Below are 23,072 nucleotides of genomic sequence, written 5' to 3'. Positions count from 1 at the left end.
TCCTCCCCGTTACCGCACACTTTCTGCACCAGTGTGTACGCGGGCCACATGCATTTTCTAAATGACTCTTCCTTTTAAAAGCTCAGGAAGCCTTCTGCGTTTAGGCGCAAGCCCAGTGTCAGATAGCCGCACTCACAAGTCTAGACCTCCCTTCCCATCCTTGCAGCTTGAAATGTCACCCTCGGTGTTAATGAAAGCAAGAGATTACTGTTCCAGATTATAAAATGCAGGGCAATTTTAGGCCATTGAAAAGAATGAGTTAATTAAAGAGGGTAATAACCCTCTTAAACGCCCCACCCTTTGCTCTTTTTCCAGACTGCAGGTGGCCTTCTTTGTCACCCTGGAGGAGACAGCTATATGATCTATTTTGTTCCCCAGGACTTATCTCCAGGGGCAGCGAGCACTTTTGGGATGTAATTTTTAGTACCAGGGCAGGCATTGTCCTCTTGTTTGACTTAGGGAAGAGCGAGGCCCCAGAGGGAACTGAATGAAAGAGACAGAGTACAGGCTTTGGAGTCAGGCAGACTCAGCTTTGAGCTCGGCTCTGCCACTAACTTGTTCTAGACCCGTAACGTTTCTGATTCTGTGAAATGGGGAGGCCAGCCTCATAGTTTTCAAGATCGTTCGTGTTTACGTCTCCAGCCTTTTGCACGCTGGCTGGCACGTTCCATGGACGCTGGATAAATACATTGATCTACATTGGTAGAGGGAGATGTGGGATTCCGGAACCCGGTGTGTCCAGTCCCAGTGGGGTGGGGCTGAGCATTTCCCAAGTACTTAACCTGGGTGTCCCTGTGCCTGATGGTCACCGAACCCGGTTCCAGAGCTTGGTGAGGAAGCCCGGACCACCCTCCACGTGGGCCCTCAGGGTGCTTCTAAGTCATTCCAGTCCAGACAGCCTAAGAGGTTAGTTGCTATCCTGAAACAGGCTGGGGTCCCCAGGCAAGGAACCTGTGTGCGGTGACTTGAATGGAGATCCTGAGAGCCCCAAGTCGCCAGAGCTTTGGGTAAATGGAGATTTCTCTTTGACAGAGGTTGCTCATTATTCCTTATTCATTCTTCCCCCCACCCCTCAATGCAACCCTCCCCCCCCCCCACCAACTCCGTGTACTCCCTGTGAATTACTGCTTTGCTGCTGTGTGATGTCATTTCATCTGAGGCCACTTAATGCTGCTGTTGGCCCTCGCCAGTGTTTATCTTATTGTTTCCCAGAACAATCCAATGCTTCCGCTGCCCCCGACAACTTCATCTGGTTCCTGGGTCCTCCCGCCTGGCCCAAGTTTCAGAGCTGAAGCAGGGTTGAAAGGTGGGGCTGGTCCAAGGCCAGAGCCCCGCGCCCTGACCTACCCAGTGTATTCACCTCTATGAGCTCTTGCCCCATCCTGGGCCTGGCAGCTCAGAACTCCCCCTGACAAAGTTAGAACCAAGAGCCTGGATTCTTTGGCTTCTAGATCTCCATGTCACTCTCTGCTGAGTCATAAAGGGAGAGGCCCCTGGAATAGGGAAGCCGGTGCCCTTGTGAAATGCAGTCGGTTATGAACCACAGGAAGGTCTGGAACAGAGGCAGCTCCTCTCAGGTGTGCGGGCCACTTGGATCACTGGTCACCTGGCCATCTACCCCTGGCTGATGAGGCACAAGGAAGCCACAATTTGGGGGAAGAAAGACCCTCACTCCAGCCAACCTCCTCAACCTCATCTTTGAACACTTTACTTATAGCAAGTGCTCAAGAAATATTCACTCCATCATTTATCATAAGCCAGGCTCTTAATTCTCACTGTTCGAAGATGCGGAAGGCCAGAGAACCAATGGTTTCTCCTGGGACCCCCTCCTCCCATTCCAGGAGAAAGCCCTCCATGGCTTAGCCTTCCATGAGGAAGAAATGCAGGAGCCTCAAGCCGCGTGAACCCCTGTGCTAGCTCATCCACCCCCCAGTTTAATATCTAGGGCAGATTCCTAACATGCACAGAAATAGAAATAATTGTACATGGAAATGTCAATCTCCAGTGTCAAAGCCCCAGTGATTGACCGGCAACTCACTGGGGACCAATGCTGGAAACATCTGCATATGTGTGGGAGGCTGTGTGAGTGTGTGTGAGTGTGTGTGTGTGTGTGTGTGTGTGTGCGCGTGTGTGTGGGCGTGTGTCTATGCACATGCACTGACGGGGGCAAAATTCTCAAAGGTTAGCATATCTCAGTGACCTCCTTCCTTTTCAGGGACGGGAGGGATCCTTGGCCTTGTCTCCCCTCTTCCTCTGCTCTCCTGCTTTATTGCAGCCCACAGCCTGCGTTTTCCTGGCTCCTGTGTCCCTCTCCAATTGTCCAAGCATTTAGGGCCAGGCTCCCATCTGTCCTCCGGGGATCCTCGGCCTGCTGGGCTGTGACTCTGGATGGTGAGTTAACACTTGCACAGCTCTGGCAGAGAGGGAGACAGAAGCGCCCTGGAAGGCGTGCGTGCGCGTGCGTGTGTGTGCACGCGCGTGTGCATGTGTATAAGCAGGATAGAGGGAAGAAGACTCTCAGAGACTGAATTTACCAAAGACTTCAATCTATAAATAATTTGGGTCATGAAGCTCTACAAAAATAAACTCCAGCTTGAATCCTCTCCCGCGCAGCACTAAATGCACGCTGTGGGTACGCTCATTCACTAACTCACCCCAAGATCAGTCTGAGCAGCACCAGCCCCGCCTCACCTTTCCCCCCTGTAAAAGTCTACACGTGTGCGCATGCGCACGGGCACACGCACGTGCAAACACACACGCACACGTATAGCACGGGAGCCCTGAGTCCCGAGGCACAGATAACATCAGGTAATAAAGGCCTCTTCCAAAGTGAATTTTAGGACATAAAGTGACCAGACCTGCTGAAATTGTTGTCGGGCCCTCAATAAAGGCACATCGGAAGTCTTATCCTCTCCAAGCGCTCAGGTCTGAGAGACCAAGAAATCCAGGCTCAGACATAACAATCGCACTCGTCTACTGACGTCACACTCTGAGTTAGCCAGAGAACTCCCATTTCCACGCCTGTCTGTCCATTTAGGCATCACCTTCCCCGGGAAGCCTCCCTCTCTGGGCCTCCCTCGGGCCCCACCTCCGTGTTGGCCTCCCTGGGATCTCCATGCAAGCTCTGCCACAAGGGGCAGCCCGCGTGTTTGTGGAGACCGGATGGCTTGTCAATTCCCAGCTCCTCCTCGGGCTTCCTCGGGGGACCCTTTCCCTCTGTGTCCCCGACGCGAAGCGTGGGCCTGGCTCATGGCAGGCATGTAATAAACGGATATTGGACGGGACTGAAATTCATATAGCTAATAACTCATTGTATTCTCCATCCCTTCTGTGTTCAGAAGGACAGGAGTTCCCACCTTATTTGGCAGCTACAGAAACCACTGCACAAACAAGGGAAGTGACTTGCCTGCAGTCACAGAGCCAATTAATGAGAACGTTGGGATTAGGTCCCAACCCTCCAGACATGAACTCCCCCTGCATGGCGATGGCTCTCAAAACCAATCTGTTTCCCACCGCGAGGCCCCAGAAAAAGAAGATTCCCGATTCCGGTGGCTCTTGCCAGAATACATACATGTATACAATCTATTACCACTTATACTACTAGGACTATGAATAAAGTGCTCTTAAGAGTGACAGATCCCAAGCTAGGGCTCCATGATTTAGGACTAACGATAGAAATTGATGCACGAGAAAAAGGGTTTGGAGGGGCCTACAGGTAAAAGCTAGTTAATTGGAACTGGATATGCTGATTTGAATTGGATGTTCAAGTAAAGAGGCGGTCATTAATTTCTGCACAGGCCTCACTGTGGTTTAAAGGAAGGTGCTAATAGGATTACTATTTCCCTCTCCTCTCACAGAGGCCCCTCCCACCTAGAGGACCAGGCAGTCACTCTCCCCTGATTCCATCTCACATCCTCCTGTCCCAGAGCCCACCCTGATAAACGGACTGTCCCCCCCACAACCAAGGTCCCTCAAAATTAAGTTCTGTTGATTGTTGACTCCCGGAAGTGGGTGACTGCCCCACTTGGGCCTTGGGGTCCGGAAGAGGAAGAGCAGGTGAGGACAGATCTTGGACTTTCCGTCTTCCCACCTGTTCGGGTCTTGGCGGCCGTGAACAGCTCTGTGTGCCTGTCATTAGCCTCTCTTCAGGGGGTTGCGGAGCGGCTGAGAAATCGGGCTCTGTGTGGGAATCCCAGCTCTGCCACCCTTCAGCTGTGTGATCTCGGGTGGGCGAGCCGCCCAGCTCTCCCAGGCCTCAAATTTCCTATCTGTAAAATGGAATAACAATAACATTTACCTCAGGGGGTTCCTGTAAGGAGAAGAGAGTTGATTTTTGTTAAGTACTTTCAACAGCACTGAGCACGTGGGGCAAGTGATGGCAGGGTAGATACTAACTATTCAGTTCTCGAGGCCAACGGGGCCTTCTGAAAATTCACCATGTCTATGCTACCGCCTTCAAGCAGGGCCATACTGAACCATGAAGCAAAATCGTCCTGAGGTTGGAGTGTCCTGTGGCCACTCTTTCTACAGTCGGGGCTCTGCATGGCAGGAGTTCTTACTAGAACTACCTAAATCCCCGGGGCGCCTGGGTGGCGCAGTCGGTTAAGCGTCCGACTTCAGCCAGGTCACGATCTCGCGGTCCGTGAGTTCGAGCCCCGTGTCAGGCTCTGGGCTGATGGCTCAGAGCCTGGAGCCTGTTTCCGATTCTGTGTCTCCCTCTCTCTCTGCCCCTCCCCCGTTCATGCTCTGTCTCTCTCTGTCCCAAAAATAAAAAATAAAAACGTGGAAAAAAAAAATTAAAAAAAAAAAAAAAAAGAACTACCTAAATCCCCTTCTGCGACAGTATGGGCACATTTTGTCTTTGGTCGGTCTCAGTAGATACAGTCATCCTCCTCTGAAGCAGACGGGCTTTTTTTTTTTTTTTTTTTCTTTAGTGTTTATTTTTTGAGAGAGAGAGAGAGAGAGTGAATGCGTGCAAGCGGGGGAGGGGCAGAGAGCGAGGGAGACCCAGAATCCGAAGCAGGCTCCAGGTTCTGAGCTGTCAGCACGGAGCCCGACGTGGGGCTCGAACTCACGGACTGAGATCATGACCTGAGCCGAAGTCGGATGCTTAACTGACAGAGCCACCCCGGCGCCCCTGGTCCACTGAGGCCTAGCCCTCTCAGGAGAGGGGGAGCCCAACTAGAAGGACAGAGTCGAGCGACTCGCTTGTCCCTGCATGTTGCACCTCCCTCCTCTGCCCCACCTCCTCACCCACCTGAATGGGTGTCCCGGGCCCTGTGCAGCTTGGGCTGGCAACGCCCTTCCCTTGGGCTGGTTTGTGACCTGTTTCGGTCTGTTGTTGTCCTTGGGGTCACTGAAACCTGGCCCCGGGGACACAAGCTTCAAAGTTGAAAACGGTGTCACAGCAGTGGAGTTAGTCTGGGACACCACAGGCTAGACTCGCGTAGCCAGATTTGAAAACCCCACCTTTGTTCGGGACTCCCTGACGGTCGCCCCGCTTCTGCCGCTGACTAGCTGTGTGCCTGGAACCCAAGAGCTTAGGGGATGGGGGCTCCAACGTCCTTACAGCTCCAGCGCTTTCTACAAAGATTGTCCTGTGGCAGGCACTGAGCAGACCGCCTCTGCCTCTTACCCAGAAAGGAAACCCGAGGCTCAGGTGAGGTACCTAGACTCAAATTGTACCATTAGGCAGAAGTCAAGCCCAGGCCTGAGCAGAGTCACAAGAGAAACCCAGGAACCCTGCACCCCAGGCCTACACTCTGTCCGCTTCGGTGCGTTGCCCAGAAGGGAGCACGGGGCGTTAGGGAGGGGAAAGTTCTCTCCTCTGCCACCTGCCTGCCGGCCCCTATCCTCACCCCGAGCCCTGTGACCCCCTGGCCTCCTGGCCCCATTCTCCACCTTCTCTGCCCTCCTGTAGGTATCTCGGCGGGTAGCAAGCCCGAGGCAGATAGCATGGGGTGAGGGAGTAAGTGGGGAGGCACCGACTTCTTGGGCAATAGTGCTCTTCCCTCCAGGGATCTCGACTGAATGAAATAGGATAGCTTAGTTCAGGTTCAGCACCAAGAACATTTTCTGTTCTGGTTTGCCTTCGGCTTTGACGTTTCAGAGTTATGTAGGTTTGATTCTGGCTTCAACTGCTTTACGAAAAGATTGGGGTTGCAGATGGAAAAAAGAAAAAAAAAAAAACCTGCTTAGATCTCTGATTCAGGAGACAGTTAACGGCTGGGATTGGTCCTAACTGGGATGTAGCGGAGTGTGTGATGATAAGTTGTCTTTGGCTCAGTTCCAGCTCCCACCCGGCCATGGGTACCATCTAGTCCCAGGGACCACAGGGGGGAAGGCCAGACGTGTGGCGTTCCTCCTTCTGACTTTGTGTGCAGGCCCTGCCGGGATTGCAGGCAGGTGCCCAGGCTCACGGGAAAGAGGCCGCCCCAGCTGGCGGAAGGTTAACTAGCCTCCCCAGGCAGGGAGAGATCCTGGACCAGGCCTGAGGGAGGAGGGTACTGGTTCCACAGCTCCCGGGAATGAGCCGGCACCTTGAGGAGACTTACATCTCCCTGGAGAGGAGCAGCTATCATAGGGAGGGTGGTGACAACCCCTGGGCCATTGGCCCTTCAAACAAACAGGGCCTGAGCTCCCTGTATGATGGAGACAGAAAACTGAGGTCAAGCCAGCCAGAAGTCACAACTATCACATCTTCTCTTTACTTTCTGAAATAGCCTGAGTACTGTTGTGACTGAAAGCTACTACATTCCTGGAAGGATCTCGAGGAAATTTCGGATCTGTCCATTTAACAGAGAATGCTGCTTCAGATACCAAGGGGAACCTTTTTCACTGTGGGCCATTTGCCCAGAAAGAGACCCTTCCCTCTGACTGAATCCACTATGAGATTTGCACTGGGGTAGTGGGTGGTCACCTCAGCCTCGTGACCTCATCGCTGACCCCAGAGTCCTCCTCCAGTCTATGAGAGTGAATTCAATGACCCCCAAGCCCCTCTCATGGAAGGAGGGGCTTTAGTGACAGTTGCACATGCCCCAGCTCTGGACGCAGGAAGCCACGAGCAAGGCAGAAAAGGGGCAAAGGAGAGTTTATTGTGGCGTCAGGCACCAAACTTGGCCCTTGGGATGAAAAAGTCGTGGTCCTTGTCCTCAGGAGCTCCTGGTGCGGTGGGAGAGATGGGCAGAAGGAAGGGCATGGTTACGAGTACAAGAGAAAAACCAGACGGAATGCGAAGGGGAAGCCTGAATCTTAAAACCTTACAGAGAAAATGCCTTTTGACCTCACTTTGATTTGGTGCTAGAGGCCACAGTCCTTTATCACCTGCTTCACGTCCTTTCAAAAGTATTTCTCAAGCATCCCCTTTTATCCATCACCAGCTATGTTCCCAGCCCCTATCTAGTGCTCAGACGGTTCTTAGAGAAAGAGAGGACACATCCCTGCCTTCAAAATGTTGACAGGCTTAGGCACATGTGAAGCAATGAGAGAACGATTTGAGTAGGTAATCAATACATGTTAGCCAGTCCATATGCAGTGAACAAACCAATTGATTATAATCCTAAGACAAAATGTCTAGTGGCAAAAAAAAAAAAAAAAAAAAAAGGCATCAGGGTGATGAGTAATTAGTGTGGAGGGGAGATCAAGGAAGGCTTCACGAAGGAGGCAGGGCTCGAGCTAGTCGGGGTTTCCATGGGCAGAGAGACAGAGAAAACAAGCCAGGGTAGGGATTATTGGTCAGCAGTCAGCTGCTGGGGTGCCTGGGTGGCTCAGTCGGTTGAGCATCTGCCTCTTGATTTCAGCTCAGTTCATGATCTCATGGTTCGTGAGCAGCTCGGAGCCTGCTTGGGATTCTCCCTCTTCCCCTCTCTCTACCCCTCCCCCACTCATGCGCTCACACAAGTGCTCTCTCTCTCTCTCTCTCTCAAAATAAATAAACATATTTTTAAAAATAGGCAGCTGCTGTGTTGAGAACAAGAAATCTGAAATGCAGGAACATATTCACACTGAGGACTCCTGGACACGAGCTTTTTTATATGACCTCAGAGACCATCTTCTACCGAGTCTCAGAATTCTGCACGGAACTTAGACTATCCCTCGCGAAACCCCCAGGCCAGCCGCACCCACGTCACCTGGGAATTTGTGAGAAGTGAAAAAAACCTCAGGCCTCATTTCCACTGAATCCGAAACTCTGGGGGCGGTTCAGCCATGCAGCCCCCCAGGTGATTCTCAAAGCATGCCGGCTTGAAAACCAGCAGACATCAGGGCTTCTAGACCCTGGCTGTTTGTCAGATTCGCCTGGGGGAGCTTTGAATCCCGACGAAGATGCCCAGGCCCCACTCGCAGAGGTTCTGATTAATGGATCCTGCCCTGGCATTCGTATCTTTTAAAACTCCCCAGACGATTCTGGTGTGCAGGCAGGGCTGAGAAGCCGTGGACTAGACGGTATCCGAGTCCTTTCTGACTTACTATCTAGAGCTGGGCTCTGACAGTCTGAGCCCGGATTCCTGGCTCCCCCAAATCACAGGGTGAATTTGCACACAAGCGGGGGATGTGTTTGGGGGAAGGAAGACCTTCCCGAGATCCTAAACTGTTGCATCTCTTGAGGACCAGCTTTTTGATAGTTTATATGACTGTTTTACCATTCTTCCTTACGTGCCTGAGGCAGAAACACTGTGAACAGGTGTTGACTCTCTTACCCCAAACACCAATAAGGGTGTGGCAGCACACGCACACCCATCAGTGCTATAAATATCTGTAGACACACGCAGAAATAACCACATTGGGATATTCAGAATGGCTCCTACCGGCGCATATGCACATGCAAATGAACCCACCATCAGAAATCCCAGACGTGGTCCACTCAAACCACTTGGGAAAGTATTTCTCTCGGGGAAAGCCGGGCTGTTTGAACAGAGAAGCACCTCTACCTTCTCTGAAGCCTGGTCTGGTTCAGAGTCACAACCGGGGGCAGGGAGGGGGCCAGGAAATATCTTCTGTAAAGCGACCTGCTCTAGTCCCGTAGGGGACCGCTGAGTACAGATGCTGAGGATGCATTATTTCTCTCGTAGATTCGAGCCGATGGTCCCCCCCATGGAGGGGTCCAGTATGAGATGGTCTCTGTGCTCAAAGACGGGAGCCCCATCCTCCGGGACATGGCCTTCTCCATTGACCAGCGTTACCTGTACATCATGTCTGAGAGACAGGTAAGTGCTGACACCCAGCCCTTCTTTCCGAAGCCCAGGAGCGACTGATAACCTGTGGCCTGACCTTTGTTCAAAAGCCGTTTCATCTAATCAGAGAGCCCTCTGCCTGGGCTTGCTGCTCGGGGGTCCTGGGAGAGGCAGAGTCCTTGGAGGCTTTTGCGGGGAGCCAGAGAGAAGCAGCTGGGGCCAGCCACTTCCCGGAGGCTTCTCTCTAGGCCACAGCCCCTGTCTCGGTGCGTGATGAACAGCCCCGCAAGAACGGGCCAGACTGCTTGGAGCAGCTTGGTGTGATTAAGCGGTAGATTTACAGCTCCCGGGCCCACAGAGTCTGCTGCTCAAGGGAGCCAAAGAAGTGTAAATAATCCAGGCCTCCTGGCTGGGCCTGATCCTGGGAGAGACAGACCCAAGATAGGGCCCCAGAAGGAGATAAAAATCTTGGCCTGAGTCACAGACTGATGCCAGTAGAAACTGGTCAGCTCTGGGAAGCCGAAGTCTGCCTGAGAAATAGACTTCCACCCTCTGCGGGCTAACGATCGAGTAGGTTCCCCACCTTCTCCGATGGAGCATTATTCCCCCCCCCCCGGATTGTATTTGCTCTGAGTGCGTGTGGGCAGAGAGAAGGTAAACTCAGGAGAGCGGTGGTGATGGGCAAGGGACACAGGGTAGAAGGTGGATTTGGGATTCCCAAATCAATGCAGACGCAGGAAGCAAAGCGAAACTCTTGGGAAAGGCTGGTTACTTCCATTCGTTCAGGCAGTGGGTGTACAGGTGTTCAGCAGGAGCAGTGGTCTTGGCATTGACCTGAACGCGACAAGTAAGATAAAGGCCGAAGAGCAGAAAAAGTGTTGTGCACCTGCCTTGGCTGACGCCCCTGATTTAGGCAAGACAAAGATGCTGGGCTGGAGGACCAGTGAGCTTTCACAAGGTGCCTTCCAGCTCTTGAGGGGTTGTCATTCCCAAAATACTCGGCCAAGCTTCCAGGGGTCCTTGAGGAGCACCCCCTCTCCCAGCGTTGTCTTTTCCTCCTTTCTGTTCGAATGTAGGAATTCTGAATCCGGGGGTGAGGGAGGAATGGAGGGAGGAAGGAAGAGACAAAATGGGCACATGACAGCGTAAGGGAAGCAGTGATGCAGCTCTAACTCGAAAATTGCTTCCGGGGAATAAATGCCACAAATCATATGCAGATTGTATGCATTGCATCCAGGTCCTCCTGAACCCACCTGTCTTTTCACCTCCTTTCATGTGGCCCCTGCAGCTGAGGCATAAACAGGTGCAGATGGGAACTTGATGGAGCTAGAGGAGGCTTTGCCTAACCTAGAGTGGTAGAGTGGTCTTGGAAATAAACGCTGATGTCTCGTTCTACTAAAACAGTCCGCGAGCCCTAACAAAACCCGTTACTGGGGACATATCGGTTGGGAACAGTGTGCTGGGAAAACCTCAAAATGAATGGGCCTCGGCCGCTGCCCTCGCATTGCTTACAGTCTAACAAGGGACGGGGGAGAAAAAGGGAAGGAGACACGTAGCCAGTTGTCTAGAACATCCCATTGAAGTCTACAAATGTTCTGCCTTTTCTTCCTGTTCTTTACTTGTAGATACAAGGTTGTTTCTTAAGCAAAAAGAGTAGCTGCCCCCCGTGCAAATTCAAACAATATATACAGAAAAGAAAATAGCAACGAGTTCCCAGATGGGACTGCCCAGTTTGTAACACCATGTTAACATTTGATGAACACCATTCTGGACACTTTGGCAGGAAAATAATCAGAGGGACAGATGGATCGATCAGTGGCAGTATAGATGGGTGGATAAAGTGATGGTCGGAGGGATCAAATAGACCCATGATATATGTGGTATTTTCAGAAGGCATTGTGTATGGCTAAGGACCAGGCGGGTAGCTCTGGGTAGAAGCTCCTTCCTGGGTCCCTAAGGCAGTGCAGTGGAAAAGCATAGAGAGCGCGTAGAAGGAACCAATGCAACCTTACTGGAACGAAGAAGATGCCAAGGCTCGTATTTTGGCTGCATATCTGTTTCTCAAATGGGATGCTTTCTGAAATCGCATTCAAAATGTGGTCAGAGGAGAGGGCATGAGCCAGAGCCGGAGGCTGGTGAGTGGCCTTCAGGGGCTATGGTGTCCTCCTGAGATCTTATCCTGTGTCACCTCCAAAAGCATCAGCACTGGCTCAGCTAAGTGTCCACATGGCTTATTTATAAATATCCTCTCCTTCGTCCTCATCTTCGGCCACAGCCGCCCAGTTCTTGCTACAACCTCACCAAACAGAAGGGTTCCATGGTAGCCAGTCACACCGAGCGGATACAGGAAGAGTTTGGGTTCGAAGCCACGGGGCTGTCTCCGGTCCGGTGAGATATTAGTCCGGAGAGCTCCCTATGCCAGGTGGAGCTGTGATCAGTGGGCAGAGTCTAAGGGGGATTTGTGGTAGCACTCTGAGACCTGTCACCCTGAGAGCTGTAAACCGTGTAGAAGTAGGTAGCTAGGTGATTTCACCTGGGGCTGGGTCCAGGGATGAGGTCACAGAACAGCTCAGGGGGCCCATCTGTCTGAGGCCAAGCAACTATGAGTACAGAATATTCATAGACAGCTCGGACGTCTTTTATTTATTTTTTTTTTGTAAGGTTATTTATTTACTTATTTTGCGAGAGCGCGGGGGAAAGGCAGAGAGAACAAGAGACAGAAGCCCAAGCGGGCTCTACGCAGGGTTTGAACTCATGAACCGCGAGATCATGACCTGAGCAGCGATCAGGAGTCGGACACTTAACCGACTAAGCCACCCAGCTGCCCGTCAGACGTCATTTAAGAAACAGTTTAATGGGAGGGCCTGGGTGGTTCAGTGAGTTAAGCATCCAACTCTTGGTTTTGGCTCAGCTCATGATCTCACAACTTTGTGGGTTCGAGCCCCGCATCGGGCTCTGTGCTGACAGTGCGGAACCTGCTTGGAATTCTCTCTTTCCCTCTCTTTCTGCCCCTCCCCCCACTTGCGCTATCTCTGTCTCTCTCAAAATAGATAAATAAATTTAAAAAAATAATAATTTAATGTGAGGCAAGAGAACAGTCAATAAAGATGAAGTCGGATGGCGTGGGTTCTAGCCCAGCTGTTGCTGTATCTGGAGGCATGACCCCCTCGCACGTTTGGTTCCCCCCCTCATGAAATGGAGGAGTCGAACGAGATCACAGGGTTGTCTCTGCAGTCCGAAACTCTGATTTGGATCCCGTCTCCATATTTCATAGCCACGTGGCCTTACACCTGTCACTTCACCTCAGTGTGCCCCACAAGAGTCGACGTGAGGCTCAATAGACACTCTGCTCAGCAGAGGGGAGTTTCCTTGCCACTGCCTCGCGTGCAATGACCCCTTGTCATTGACTTTCTATATGGCCCCTTCCAGCTCTCAGGCCCTTATGATTCCGGCTCTGGAGGGTGGTGACTGTGAGTGATGATTAAGAGGAAGTGAGGTGGCCGTGTGGCACCACCGGTGGTCCCCAGGCTGAGCCAACAAGCCTGTGTTCCGGTCCTGACCCACCTCTAACGAGCTGGGTGGCCTAGACTCTTAAGTTCCTAGGGATTCCATTTGCTCCCCTTCAAAGACACAATTAATAAATCTAATCCAGAGCCCCTTTCATGTTAAAGAGGCTTGTCTGAGGTCTTGGGATGGAGACTCTTCAACACCTCTAGAAGGCGACACCAAAATGACAGTAGAGAGACAGGCCTGAGGTTAGACCAAATGAAAAAGCTTTTGGAACCAGAGTTTTATGAGGCTGTGGGTGCCCATGTGAACACCTTCCCCAAAAGGTGAACGCTGCGGAGAGGCTAGAAATGCTGGCTGGCTATGGAGAGTGTATTCCTGTTTCGAGGCCGTGATTTAAGACTTCGGCATTCCCTAAAAGACCTAAGACCTTTATAAGACATCGTGGGACGGGGGCTTCCCGTCACCTTATAATAAACCTCTGAGCAACCTGCTGTCATCCGCGCCTTCCCCTCCTCCCCACCTCTTGTCTCTCTGTCCCCCTCCTGTTCCCCCAAAGCACGGCACCTGTTGTATCTTCGGCACCACGTCAGTGGAGAACCAAGTCTCTGGTCTCAAGTTCTGCTAAGGGAGGTTTACATCTCTCTACAGAGCGAGAACAATCCAGTCCAGCTCATTCTTTCTCCCTCCCTCCCCCTCTCTTGGTTAATTACACCTAATTAAGAACTAGGACTAGTAAGAAGTGTTGGGTCCTAGTGCCACCGCCTAACAAGCCGATGTTAATGTACTGTTAATAGATCTAGGGCCGGCCAGTCCCAGGGGAGCATTTGGGAACTGATTCCCCAATCCTGCTAATTGCCCGGGGGCCCCGCAGACAGGATGCGTGGCTCTTCCCTAGAAAGTCCGCCCCTGCTTCCTCAACAGCAAATCGACAGATGCTATGGGTGTGAATACAAGTTCTCCCGTATCCTCAGTGTCTAATGGAAGTCAGACAGCAGGTCCAGGGAAAATCAGGCTGCGAGCCAAGTGCAAAACTGAGCGAGAAGATGAAAAGAAACTTGATAGCCCCCGTTTCCACCCAACTTGTCAGGTTGGCCACTCCCCGATAAAGAATATAACTCTGTACTCAACGTGGATGGGAAGGAGTACAGGGATGGAAGCAATTATTCTATTTTATACTTTAATTAGTTTGAATTAGCAGAGGGAATAGAGGCATAAAATGATCCAGCGAAGGGTGAAATAGAAAAAGGGAGTCACAGTGGAGAATGGCTCCGTGCAGGCTGGAAAGGGCCTTGGGAACAGCAGAAAGGCTGGTGACAGGGGCGTGCACGTGTGTTTGGGGGGCGGGTGGGGGCATGGGATGCCGCTCTCTATTTCGAGGCCTGGAAAGGCAAGATAGCATAATGGTTAAGAGCTGGAGCATGAGAGTCAGACGGAGCTCCATTTAACCCATAGCCATGTGCTAGACGTCCGGCTTTGAGAAAGTTATCGCACGTCACTAAACCTCAGTTTCTTCGTCTGTATAACGGGCCTAATAATGGTAACTGTTGCATCTGACACACAGTGCTTTCAGCGTGAGGTGTGATTGTTATCATCATCACTGCCATCGGTCGTGTCAGAAGTTCTTTTGCACCCCAGAGAAGGCTAGAAGCCTCTCCACTTAAATTACGGCTGGGACAGAGTTCCCGAGTGTTTGACCCCAACCTGTCATTCCTGCTGTTCCTTCCCAAGGGACGCTTCCAAAGCCTCTGGCCTGGCCGAATGACAGCATCAGGCTAAGTTGCTCATAATCTGCTATTTATTTTAAAAATCCAGGAATGTGCCCAGCAGACTAAACAGTCCCGCTGCCCTTGATACAGGCTGAGGCAGCCCTGGGCCCATATGTGAGGCCCAGGAGGCCAGTATTGCAGGCATCTGTGGAGAGAAGGGGGGTCAGGCCCCAAGCCCTCAGGGTCTTGTCTGGCTGCATGTGTGGACACGTAGCCGAAAGGGGCTACCCATGGGGCTTTTCATTTCTGGCCTTTCCAGGTAAGGAAACCAGGTCCCAAAAGATAGGGCTGCTGTTCTCCAAAGAGCGGGCACTCGGATCCCAGTGTTGAGGGCAAAAATGCCCTCAACGTTTGCCTATAGTTGGCATACCGTTCTGGTCACTTACTGCTACATAATAAACTGTGTCAAAATTCTGGGGCGTAAAACAACCATTTTGTTATGTTCACAAACTATGTAAGTCAGGGTTCCAGCCATGGTGAATTGAAGAGGGCTTTTCTTTTCTTTACAACACAAATGACTTGGGGCGCTTAGAATTCTAAGGACTAGAATCATCTAGAAGCTTCTGTCTGTCTGGGAACCAGAAGACCGGGCCCAGCTGGGGCTAGTGCCCCAGAGTGCCTAGTGATCAGAGTGCCTAGGAGAAGGCCTCCCCATGTGACACGGGCTCGCCCACAGCATGGTGGCCACAGGAGAGCCGGACTTCTGGAACATGGCAGATCCTGGCAAACATGGCAGCTGAGGGCTCGAAGAGTGAGGATTCCTACAAATGAGGTAGAACTATTGCCTTTTTAATGACATCGCCTCAGAAGTCACAGGGCTGTCTCTTCTGCCTGCCTCTTTACCTCTCCACTGCCAGTCGCCTCGGGTGATTCTGATTCGGGACGCCCATGAGCACACCTGGAGAGACAAGGCTCAGGGAAGATAAATACGTGGTTTCCTGACCCTTCAGGATCATGGAAGCACAGAACCTCCGAGCTGGAAGGACCTCAGGGCTCACCCATCATGACCCCACATGAGAACTCGGAGGCCCAGAAGGCATCTGAGCAGGGTACCTGCCCCTTCGGTGTCAGAGTCATCGAAACTGGCTTGATTTCCCAAAACTCATGGGGAAGTTCCGGTAGCTTTTAAGCCTACAACTGATTTGGTAAAGGTTGCATAAGTCCTAAATGAAGCCCACATCCAGTGTGGGCTCTGAAAGTGCTTCCGGGAAGCCTTTGAGGGAATCCATGAGGAACAGGATCACATTGCCAGGAAATTGCCCAGACAGTGGCACACAACTTTATTTATTTAATTTCTTTTTTATTTAAAAAAAATTTTTAACGTTTATATATTTTTGAAAGAGAGAGAGAGAGAGAGAGAGAGAGAGAGAGCACGCGGGGGAGGAGCAAAGAGAGAGGGAGACACAGAACTCGAAGTAGGCTCCAGGCTCTGAGCTGTCAGCACAGAGCCCGATGTGGGGCTCGAACTCACAGACCGTGAGACAGTGACCTGAGCCGAAGTCAGACGCTTAACTGACTGAGCTATATAGGTGCCCCACGTCTTTCTTTCTTTTTTTTTTAATTTAAATCCAAGTTAGTTACCATACAGGGCAATAACGATTTCAGGAATAGAATCTAGTGACTCATCACCCACACACAACACCCAGTGTTCATCCCAACGGGTGTCCCCTCCCACAATGCCTATCTCCCATTCAGCCCATCGCCCACCCAGCACCCCACCAGCAATCACCAGTCTGTTCTCTGTATTCAGGAGTCTTTGATGGTTTGTCTCCCCCTGTATCTTCCTCTTCCGTTTGCTTCCCTTCCCCTCTGTTCATCCATCCTGTTTCCCAACCTCCGCAAAGTGAGTGAAATCGTATGATAATCTGTCTTTGACTTACTTCGCTTAGCCTAACACACTCCGGTTCCATCCACGTAGTTGCAAATGGTAAGATTTCATTCCTTTTGAGCACTGAATAATATTCCATTGAATATATATACCACATCTTCTTTATCCATTCATCAGTCGACGGACATTTGGGCTCTCTCCATTCTTTGGCTATTGTCGATAACGCTGCTATAAACACTGGGGTGCATATGCCCCTTCAAATCAGTATTTTTGTATCCTTTGGATACATACCTAGTAGGTGGCACACAATTTTAAAGGGTTCCCCCTCGCAATGTCTCTGTGGCAATATTGCATCAGCCCACTGAGAAGGCGGGCCTCCGAGGTGCCCCACTTTTGCTATGCAGGGCAGTGGTGATTTACCCGGTGGATACATGCAGGAAACTGACTTTTTAACTACTGCCCTCCGTAAGTAAATTAAGAGACTTGGAACGAGAAAAACTTTTGCCTGGAGTTAATAGAAACAAAACTCATGGGGTGCCTGGGTGGCTCCGTGGGTTGGGGTCCAGCTCTTGGTTTCGGCTCAGGTCGTGATCTGAGTTCGGATCAGTTCATGGGTTCGAGCCCTGTGTCAGGTTCTGTGCTGACCGTGCTGAACCTGCTTGGGATTCTCTCTCTCTCTCCCTCTCTCTCCCTCTCTCTCTGCCCCTCCCTTGCCTGTGCACCCTCTCTCAAAATAAAGAAGTAAACTTAAAAAAAGAAAAAGAAAGAAAAGTCATCTGGAAGGATTGTGAGGCCATCCTTCTCTGAGTGTCTCACGGGCAGGAGGGACCCCTTCCCAGGCCCTCAGTCCCCTGCCTTGGTTGAAGATGTGCTGGGTGGGGAAGACAGGTGGGAAGACAGACCAGACCCTCTAGCGCGCCATCCGGGAGTATATAGCCAGCTTCGCCCGAGAACTCATTTTGGTTTCCTTGGTTTGGGGGAGGGCCTATCTACTGCAAACCTGGACCTAGCCCCCAAAATGAGCATTTTCAAAGGGCCTATTGTGACTCAGAAGCAATAGTAAGTCTCCTACCTGTGGCTAAAGCCAGTGAGCTGCCAAACCCCTAAGGCAGCTAAAGACTTGAGGAAGGCAAAGGAAGAAAAAAAAAAAATGCGGGGAACCACACTTCCAGATGTTCCCTGCTCATTTATTTTGACATCTCAGACTATTATTTTGATTGTGCACATTTGTTTAGTCCAGGCGATAAGGCTTCCCAGGGCGCGGGCAGAGCGTGCCAAGGTGTATTTGTACAAGGCGCTCTGGGTCTCAGTGACGGGAGCCCTCCCTCTGCCTGGGCGGGAGGCCTGGGCCCAGCCGTGGGGGAGGAGAGGATGTGAGGAGGCCCCGGGCTGCAGCAAGGCCTGAGGGGCTTCGGGGAGAATTACAGAGTTTGCGGATTAGGAAAGTGAGGATAAGCGAATTTCGGCTGCACTTTTGTTTTCAAATGTGTCACTTTCAATCCAAGCCTTTGATGCACATGTGTTTCTGGTTAAGGGCCTGGGACCCCAGTGTGGCCCAGGAGCTAAGCTGCTCATATCAGTGCCTTTCCCCAAGCGGGAGGGGGTGCGGGGAAGGGTGACCACCCCAAGCCTGGGTTTTGATTTTCTTTCTTTCTTCCCCCCTCCCCACATCCCCCATTCCAAAAGTCAGGGAACAAAGAGGCTGACACAGACCTGATTCCCTGGCTATTAATATTCTCACTGGAGCATTTTTCTAATAAATATTTTCACATGAGAGAAAAGAAATGCAAACCCACCCTATTAATCAGACGCTTGGCTTGTTGTATTTAAGAGAGAAAACTCCAGCCTCTTATTTTAAAATCCTTTGGTTTGGAAAGAAATGATTGAACACAATGCCCAGGCTGGAAGGACTGGTGCCAAAAAAACTCATTTCTCTAAATGGGCAGGGGGGCTGGAGACTTTCTCTAATCCTTGGCGAGGGACTCGATTTCTCTTTCTAGGCAGGTCGTGTGAACACTGACGCTCTGACTGCCCAGAATGATGTTTCTGTGACTGAGGGATGGGAAATCATAGTGTCTCCACACCAGCAGGAAACCCACTCCCTTTTTTCTAGAGGTGAAGAAACGGATGCCCTGAGAGGGGAGTCACTTGCCAACGTCTTCCCCTGACTTACCAGGAGAAGCAGAATATTAACGTGGTCCAGCCCGGCATTCTTTCCCCAACTTGAGAACAGCCTCGCTCCGCACAGGCAAGAAAGGCAACTGGTTGTCTTTAAACACTTGCAGTTAAAAAAAAAAAATTAAAAACAACCTGGGCCCAAGAGAAGTCACTGAAGATGTTCCCAAGGGTCAAATTAAAATAGGGAAAGATTTGCATATCATTTGCATACACGGACTCATTCACTCACCAGACCGTTAAGTGTCTACCATGTATAATGCATAGAGCTGTCCACTGACAAGTCATTTGCATATGCAGATCTAGGCAGGGCAGTCTCTCTAAGTAATATTCCAGCAAAATGTTATAAACCCAGCTGTCTGCACATAGGTACCTCCTTGACTTCTTTCTGCTCTTTCCAATGTTTAGCAGCAGCACTGTTGAGTGTGCTTTTGTGTAGCAATAAATAAAATCGAATCCCTGCCCTCAGGGAGGTCTCATTCTGGTGGGGAAGAGTGATGTGTAGATAAATTACAATGTAAAGTGAACAGTGCCATCGCAGAGACGTACCGTGTGCTCCGTGACCCAAGTAAGTCACACCGACCAGGGAGAGACCTGTCCTTGTCCTTCCATTCTTGGGGTCACTCAGACGGAGGACTCCTTCTCTCTCTGACACAGCAATTCAGAGCTTATCTAGTGAGGGGCTCAGAGATTATCTAGTGAGGAGCAGCCTTTTATTTTTTGCGTGAGGACAGGAGACCTGAGGGGGAAGCAGCTCTGGAGAGGGGAAGGTCTGCCAAACCAGGATGTGAGGAAGCAGATAGTGACTGTGATGAGCAGTTTCCTGACCCCGTGAAGAGTGTGGGCTCTAAACTCTGCCTGCCTGCCTACGTTCAAATCCTGGCTCTGCTACTTACTGCTGTGTGACCTCGGACAAGTTGCTTTACCTCTCGGTGCTTCAGTTTCCTCATCTGGAAAATGGGCACAATTACAGCATCTGCCTGAGGATTAAATCAAATGAATAAATTCATAAAAAGCATCTGAAAAGTATCTGGCGCATGTTACGTGCTTAATAAATGTTGGTAGTCGTAATTGTAGTTTTCTGGTTGTGCCCCATGCATAATCACCAGGCCAAACCCTGCAGATCACGCTCCGCACGTAGCCGCACCTAAAAAAGAGACTTAACCACCTCGCCCTGCCTCTCAGCTCTACTTTGTTTAAGATGTGTTGAAATCTAGCTAACATTTAGGTTCGGTTTTTCTTATGTTAGTTTACAAACACGTCCTCGGCTAATCCAACAATGCCATGGGAGAAGTAGTATTGTCCTTGCCTCTTTTGGAGACAGGAAGACTGAAATTCAGTCTGGCTAAGGAATTTGCCCAGAGCCACCAAGCTGGGAAACGGGCAGAGTTTGCACTCCACCCAGCCTTCAGAAGCCAAATCCACACTTCCGGCTTCTCGAGACAGCGCCCCCTGGCTGCCGCGTGTTCGCAGAGGGCACCTCCCTTCCTGCCCGCTCTCCACCTGGCTCCGAATTTAGGAAAGGGCTCAGCAGCGGCTTTCGAGGATCCAGGAGACCAGCACAGACTCACAAGTCCTAGTTTGACACCCCCAAGGAGACGGGAGCAGTGCTCTGTTTTGTTTAAAAATTTTTTTTAATGTTTATTTATTATTGAGAGACAGAGAAAGACGGAGCATGAGCAGGGGAGGGCAGAGAGAGAGAGAGAGAGAGAGAGGGAGACACAGAATCTGAAGCAGGCTCCAGGCTCTGAGCTGTCAGCACAGAGCCCGACGCGGGGCTCAAACCCACAAACTGGGAGATCATGACCTGAGCTGAAGTCGGACACCCAACCGACTGAGCCACCCAGGTGCCCCCCCACCACTGTTTTGTTTAAAACAAAAAAACAATAAAGGAAAGCGAGCACTCCCCTGGGCCTTAGGTGCACAGTCACAGGAGGGGCTCCGGTGGTCAGAGTGGATGGAGGAAAGGAAACTACCACTGCTGCCGTTTAGCCTGTGCAGTGGGCCAGGTGCTTCCCAAGCAGCCTCTCGACTCCTTGCAACAAGCTTGAGAGGTATTATCTCCCCTACTTGACGCGCAAGGAAGGCTCAGCAAGGTGAAGTGACCTGAGCCAGGGCCTCATAACACTCTCAGGAGGCAGGGCTGGGGTGGAGACACAGGTCTGTGTGCCCTCCCCCCACCATCCTGGAGGCCAAGCAGGTGACGTCATGACTCCCCTGCACCCTCTCTACCCCCCATCCACAGCTGGCCCGTCTCTGCAAGGAGGGCAGGAACGGGACACAGGGGGCCCCGATTCAGCCTCTCTGTGCAACTCCTGTGTGAACCAGGCAAACGGGAACGGCTGCAGTCACTGCCCTAAATGGGGGTTGGAGGGCTCTAGAAAGCCTTCTGCGCTTGCCGCCTCCAGATCTTTCCGGCCCCGCTGTGACTGACGCCCCAGAACTCTGCAGCCTGCTCCTTAGCTCCTCCACGGAGCTCTCCCTCATGCTCCCCGTGTTGAGTTTCTGTAATTGAATGTGTTTTATTTAGACCATAACATTTAGTGCCACTCTGGATTTCCAATTAGGCTTCAATCAAACGCCGAGGGTCTGATTCGTTTTGTTGTTTTGATCAACACAAAAGATGGCAACATCAGAGGAGCCGTCGTGAAAAGTTATTTCCATCCGCCGATGACTAGGACAGTTGCTTGTGATGTGAAGATACAGCTTCGGAGATGCCAAGAGTTGTACCAGGCGTGGGGGAGGGGGCGGGGGGAGGGAGGACAGGGGAAGGCGGCGAACCCTACAAGGACCGCGGTTTGAAGTTCTGGGGTGCACCCCCCATTCTCCACGCCACCCCCCCCCCCGCCACCCCCCGGCAAGAGAGGGTAGGAGGTGGGTGCTGGGCATTGAGGCCACTTGATGAAGCTCCTTCCTCTGCAGGCCAGGGTCCTGGGTGCCCAGGCGGGAAGGGAAAGGAGCTGGCTCCTCGTACAGAGGGCTTGGGCCTCTTACCCAGGAGAGGTTCCATGAACACAGGGCTCCCATGAGACCGGAAGCTGACCACAAGTTGCTTTCTCCAGACAATGGCCCCTGCATTCCTCAGCCGGAAGTGAGCAGCTGTGCAGGCTTATGGAAACCCGGGGGGGGGGGGTGCTTTCCTCAACGCCTGGGGGTTCTGGCCAACCAGTCACACACGCTGCCTGTCAGACAGCTGTTCTCTCAGGGGCTGGTCCTAGGGACGAAGTTGAGAATCCAGTGGTGAGCTGCTAAGGAGGTGGTGGGGGAAGGGTGACAGGGGTGACAGGAGAATGACAGGGGAGTGGTAAGCTAGGATTCTGCCTTCCGTCACTCCCTGGAGCCTCACCGCTCACTGGAGTCTGAGTTAAGGCCACGTGGAGCCTCAGTTTCCCCATCGATAAAATTTATTTGAACGTCCCCCCGCAACCACGACATTTCGCACATCCTTTTGACCACACGCCTGTGTGGGACAGAGGCTGGCCCGGGTCTGGGAGTGCGCGTGCGTGTGAGAACAGCGTTTGTGGAGGATGAGGCCCACAAGAGCAAGCATTCCTGTGTGTTCTTTGAGTGTGCAAGGACATCCGCCCCAGCACGGCGCTTTCAGACGCCAGGCCAGGGCTGTGCTCACTCAGGGGAAAGCCAGTCTGTGTTCCAGCGCCTCGGGTTTGCCCTCTGAGCCTTCTGGACCCCGTCCGGCTCAGGGACCCAACGTCAGTCACAGTCCCCGCCTCGTGGGTTGCATGCCCCACAATTAAATGCCCCAGGGCCTTTGCCTCTCTGCACGGAGTGACCTGTCTCACTCCCCCTCCTGGTTATTCCCACCCCCCCCCCTCTTCTGCAGACAGCCTGGGGTTTGAAATTTGCACCAGGTGGAGGGAGAACTGCCTGTGTCATCAGCTGTTGGTGGCTCAGCAAACAGTCTGGGTTCAGCCTCTGTCCCTCAAGTAATGTTTAATGAGTGGAGGGAGATGGGCAGAGATGAGAGTCGGGCGGAAGGAAGATTGGAAAGAGAAAAATGAACGGAGCTGAGAACAATGTCTTCGTTAACCACTCAGCTTCCGGGCGATCTATCAAACAACCCTTGAGGGCCTATCGTGAGCACAGAGCCCTTCCTGACAAAATCACACATACACCGGGAAAAGAGTATTGTGAGACAGTTTGCAGGGCGCTGGGAACGCATGAGGGGGTGCTACCCAACAGAGTCTGTCAGTCAGGGAAGGCTTCCCGGAGGAGGTGTTGCTCTAGGTGAATCATGAAAAGCAGGGGAGCTTTTCCCCAGATTTGGTACTGTTGGAGCAGAAGGCAAGGGTGGAGAGGTACCTGGCCTCGGAGAATATCCACAGCACACAGGCGGTGAGCAGACTGCAGGTGCCCACCTGCCCTTACCAAGACGAAAGGAGCCTCGGCCCAAACAGAAGGTGCTTCGGGCTCCTTCAGCCCCTACCATTGAACCAGAGAACCTGGGAGAAGACAATCATGCAGCAAGCTTCCGGTGTTTTGCCTTCCCTGGCAGCGCCCCCCTCCCCCCACCCCCCCAGCAGGTCATGGATCTAAGAAGCACAGTCAAGAAAAAGGACGCCAGCACGGGTCACGGTCTACCACCAAAAGCCCTCTGTAATCACG

The 23,072-nt window shown here is 51.8% G+C and overlaps 1 protein-coding gene across 4 annotated transcripts in view; it reads left to right on the top strand.

The window, feature by feature from the left end:
* The window catches only part of PLXNA2 (plexin A2), a 208,843-nt gene that overhangs the window by 87,517 nt on the left and 98,254 nt on the right, over nt 1-23,072 (top strand). For 3 of the 4 annotated variants that reach the window (XM_045456756.1, XM_045456757.1, XM_045456758.1), the window contains exon 4: nt 9,069-9,203. In XM_045456756.1, the coding sequence (XP_045312712.1) occupies nt 9,069-9,203 (135 nt within the window). Of the gene's footprint in view, nt 1-9,068; nt 9,204-12,383; nt 12,611-23,072 lie in introns of those variants that run through there. The other variant, XM_045456759.1, reaches the window with a different exon arrangement.

The sequence above is a fragment of the Leopardus geoffroyi genome, chromosome C3 (genome assembly GCF_018350155.1).
Source record: "Leopardus geoffroyi isolate Oge1 chromosome C3, O.geoffroyi_Oge1_pat1.0, whole genome shotgun sequence".
Taxonomy (NCBI): domain Eukaryota; kingdom Metazoa; phylum Chordata; class Mammalia; order Carnivora; family Felidae; genus Leopardus; species Leopardus geoffroyi.
The sequence above is the reverse complement of the archived record's forward strand: the minus strand, read 5'-3'. Positions and strand labels throughout refer to the sequence as shown.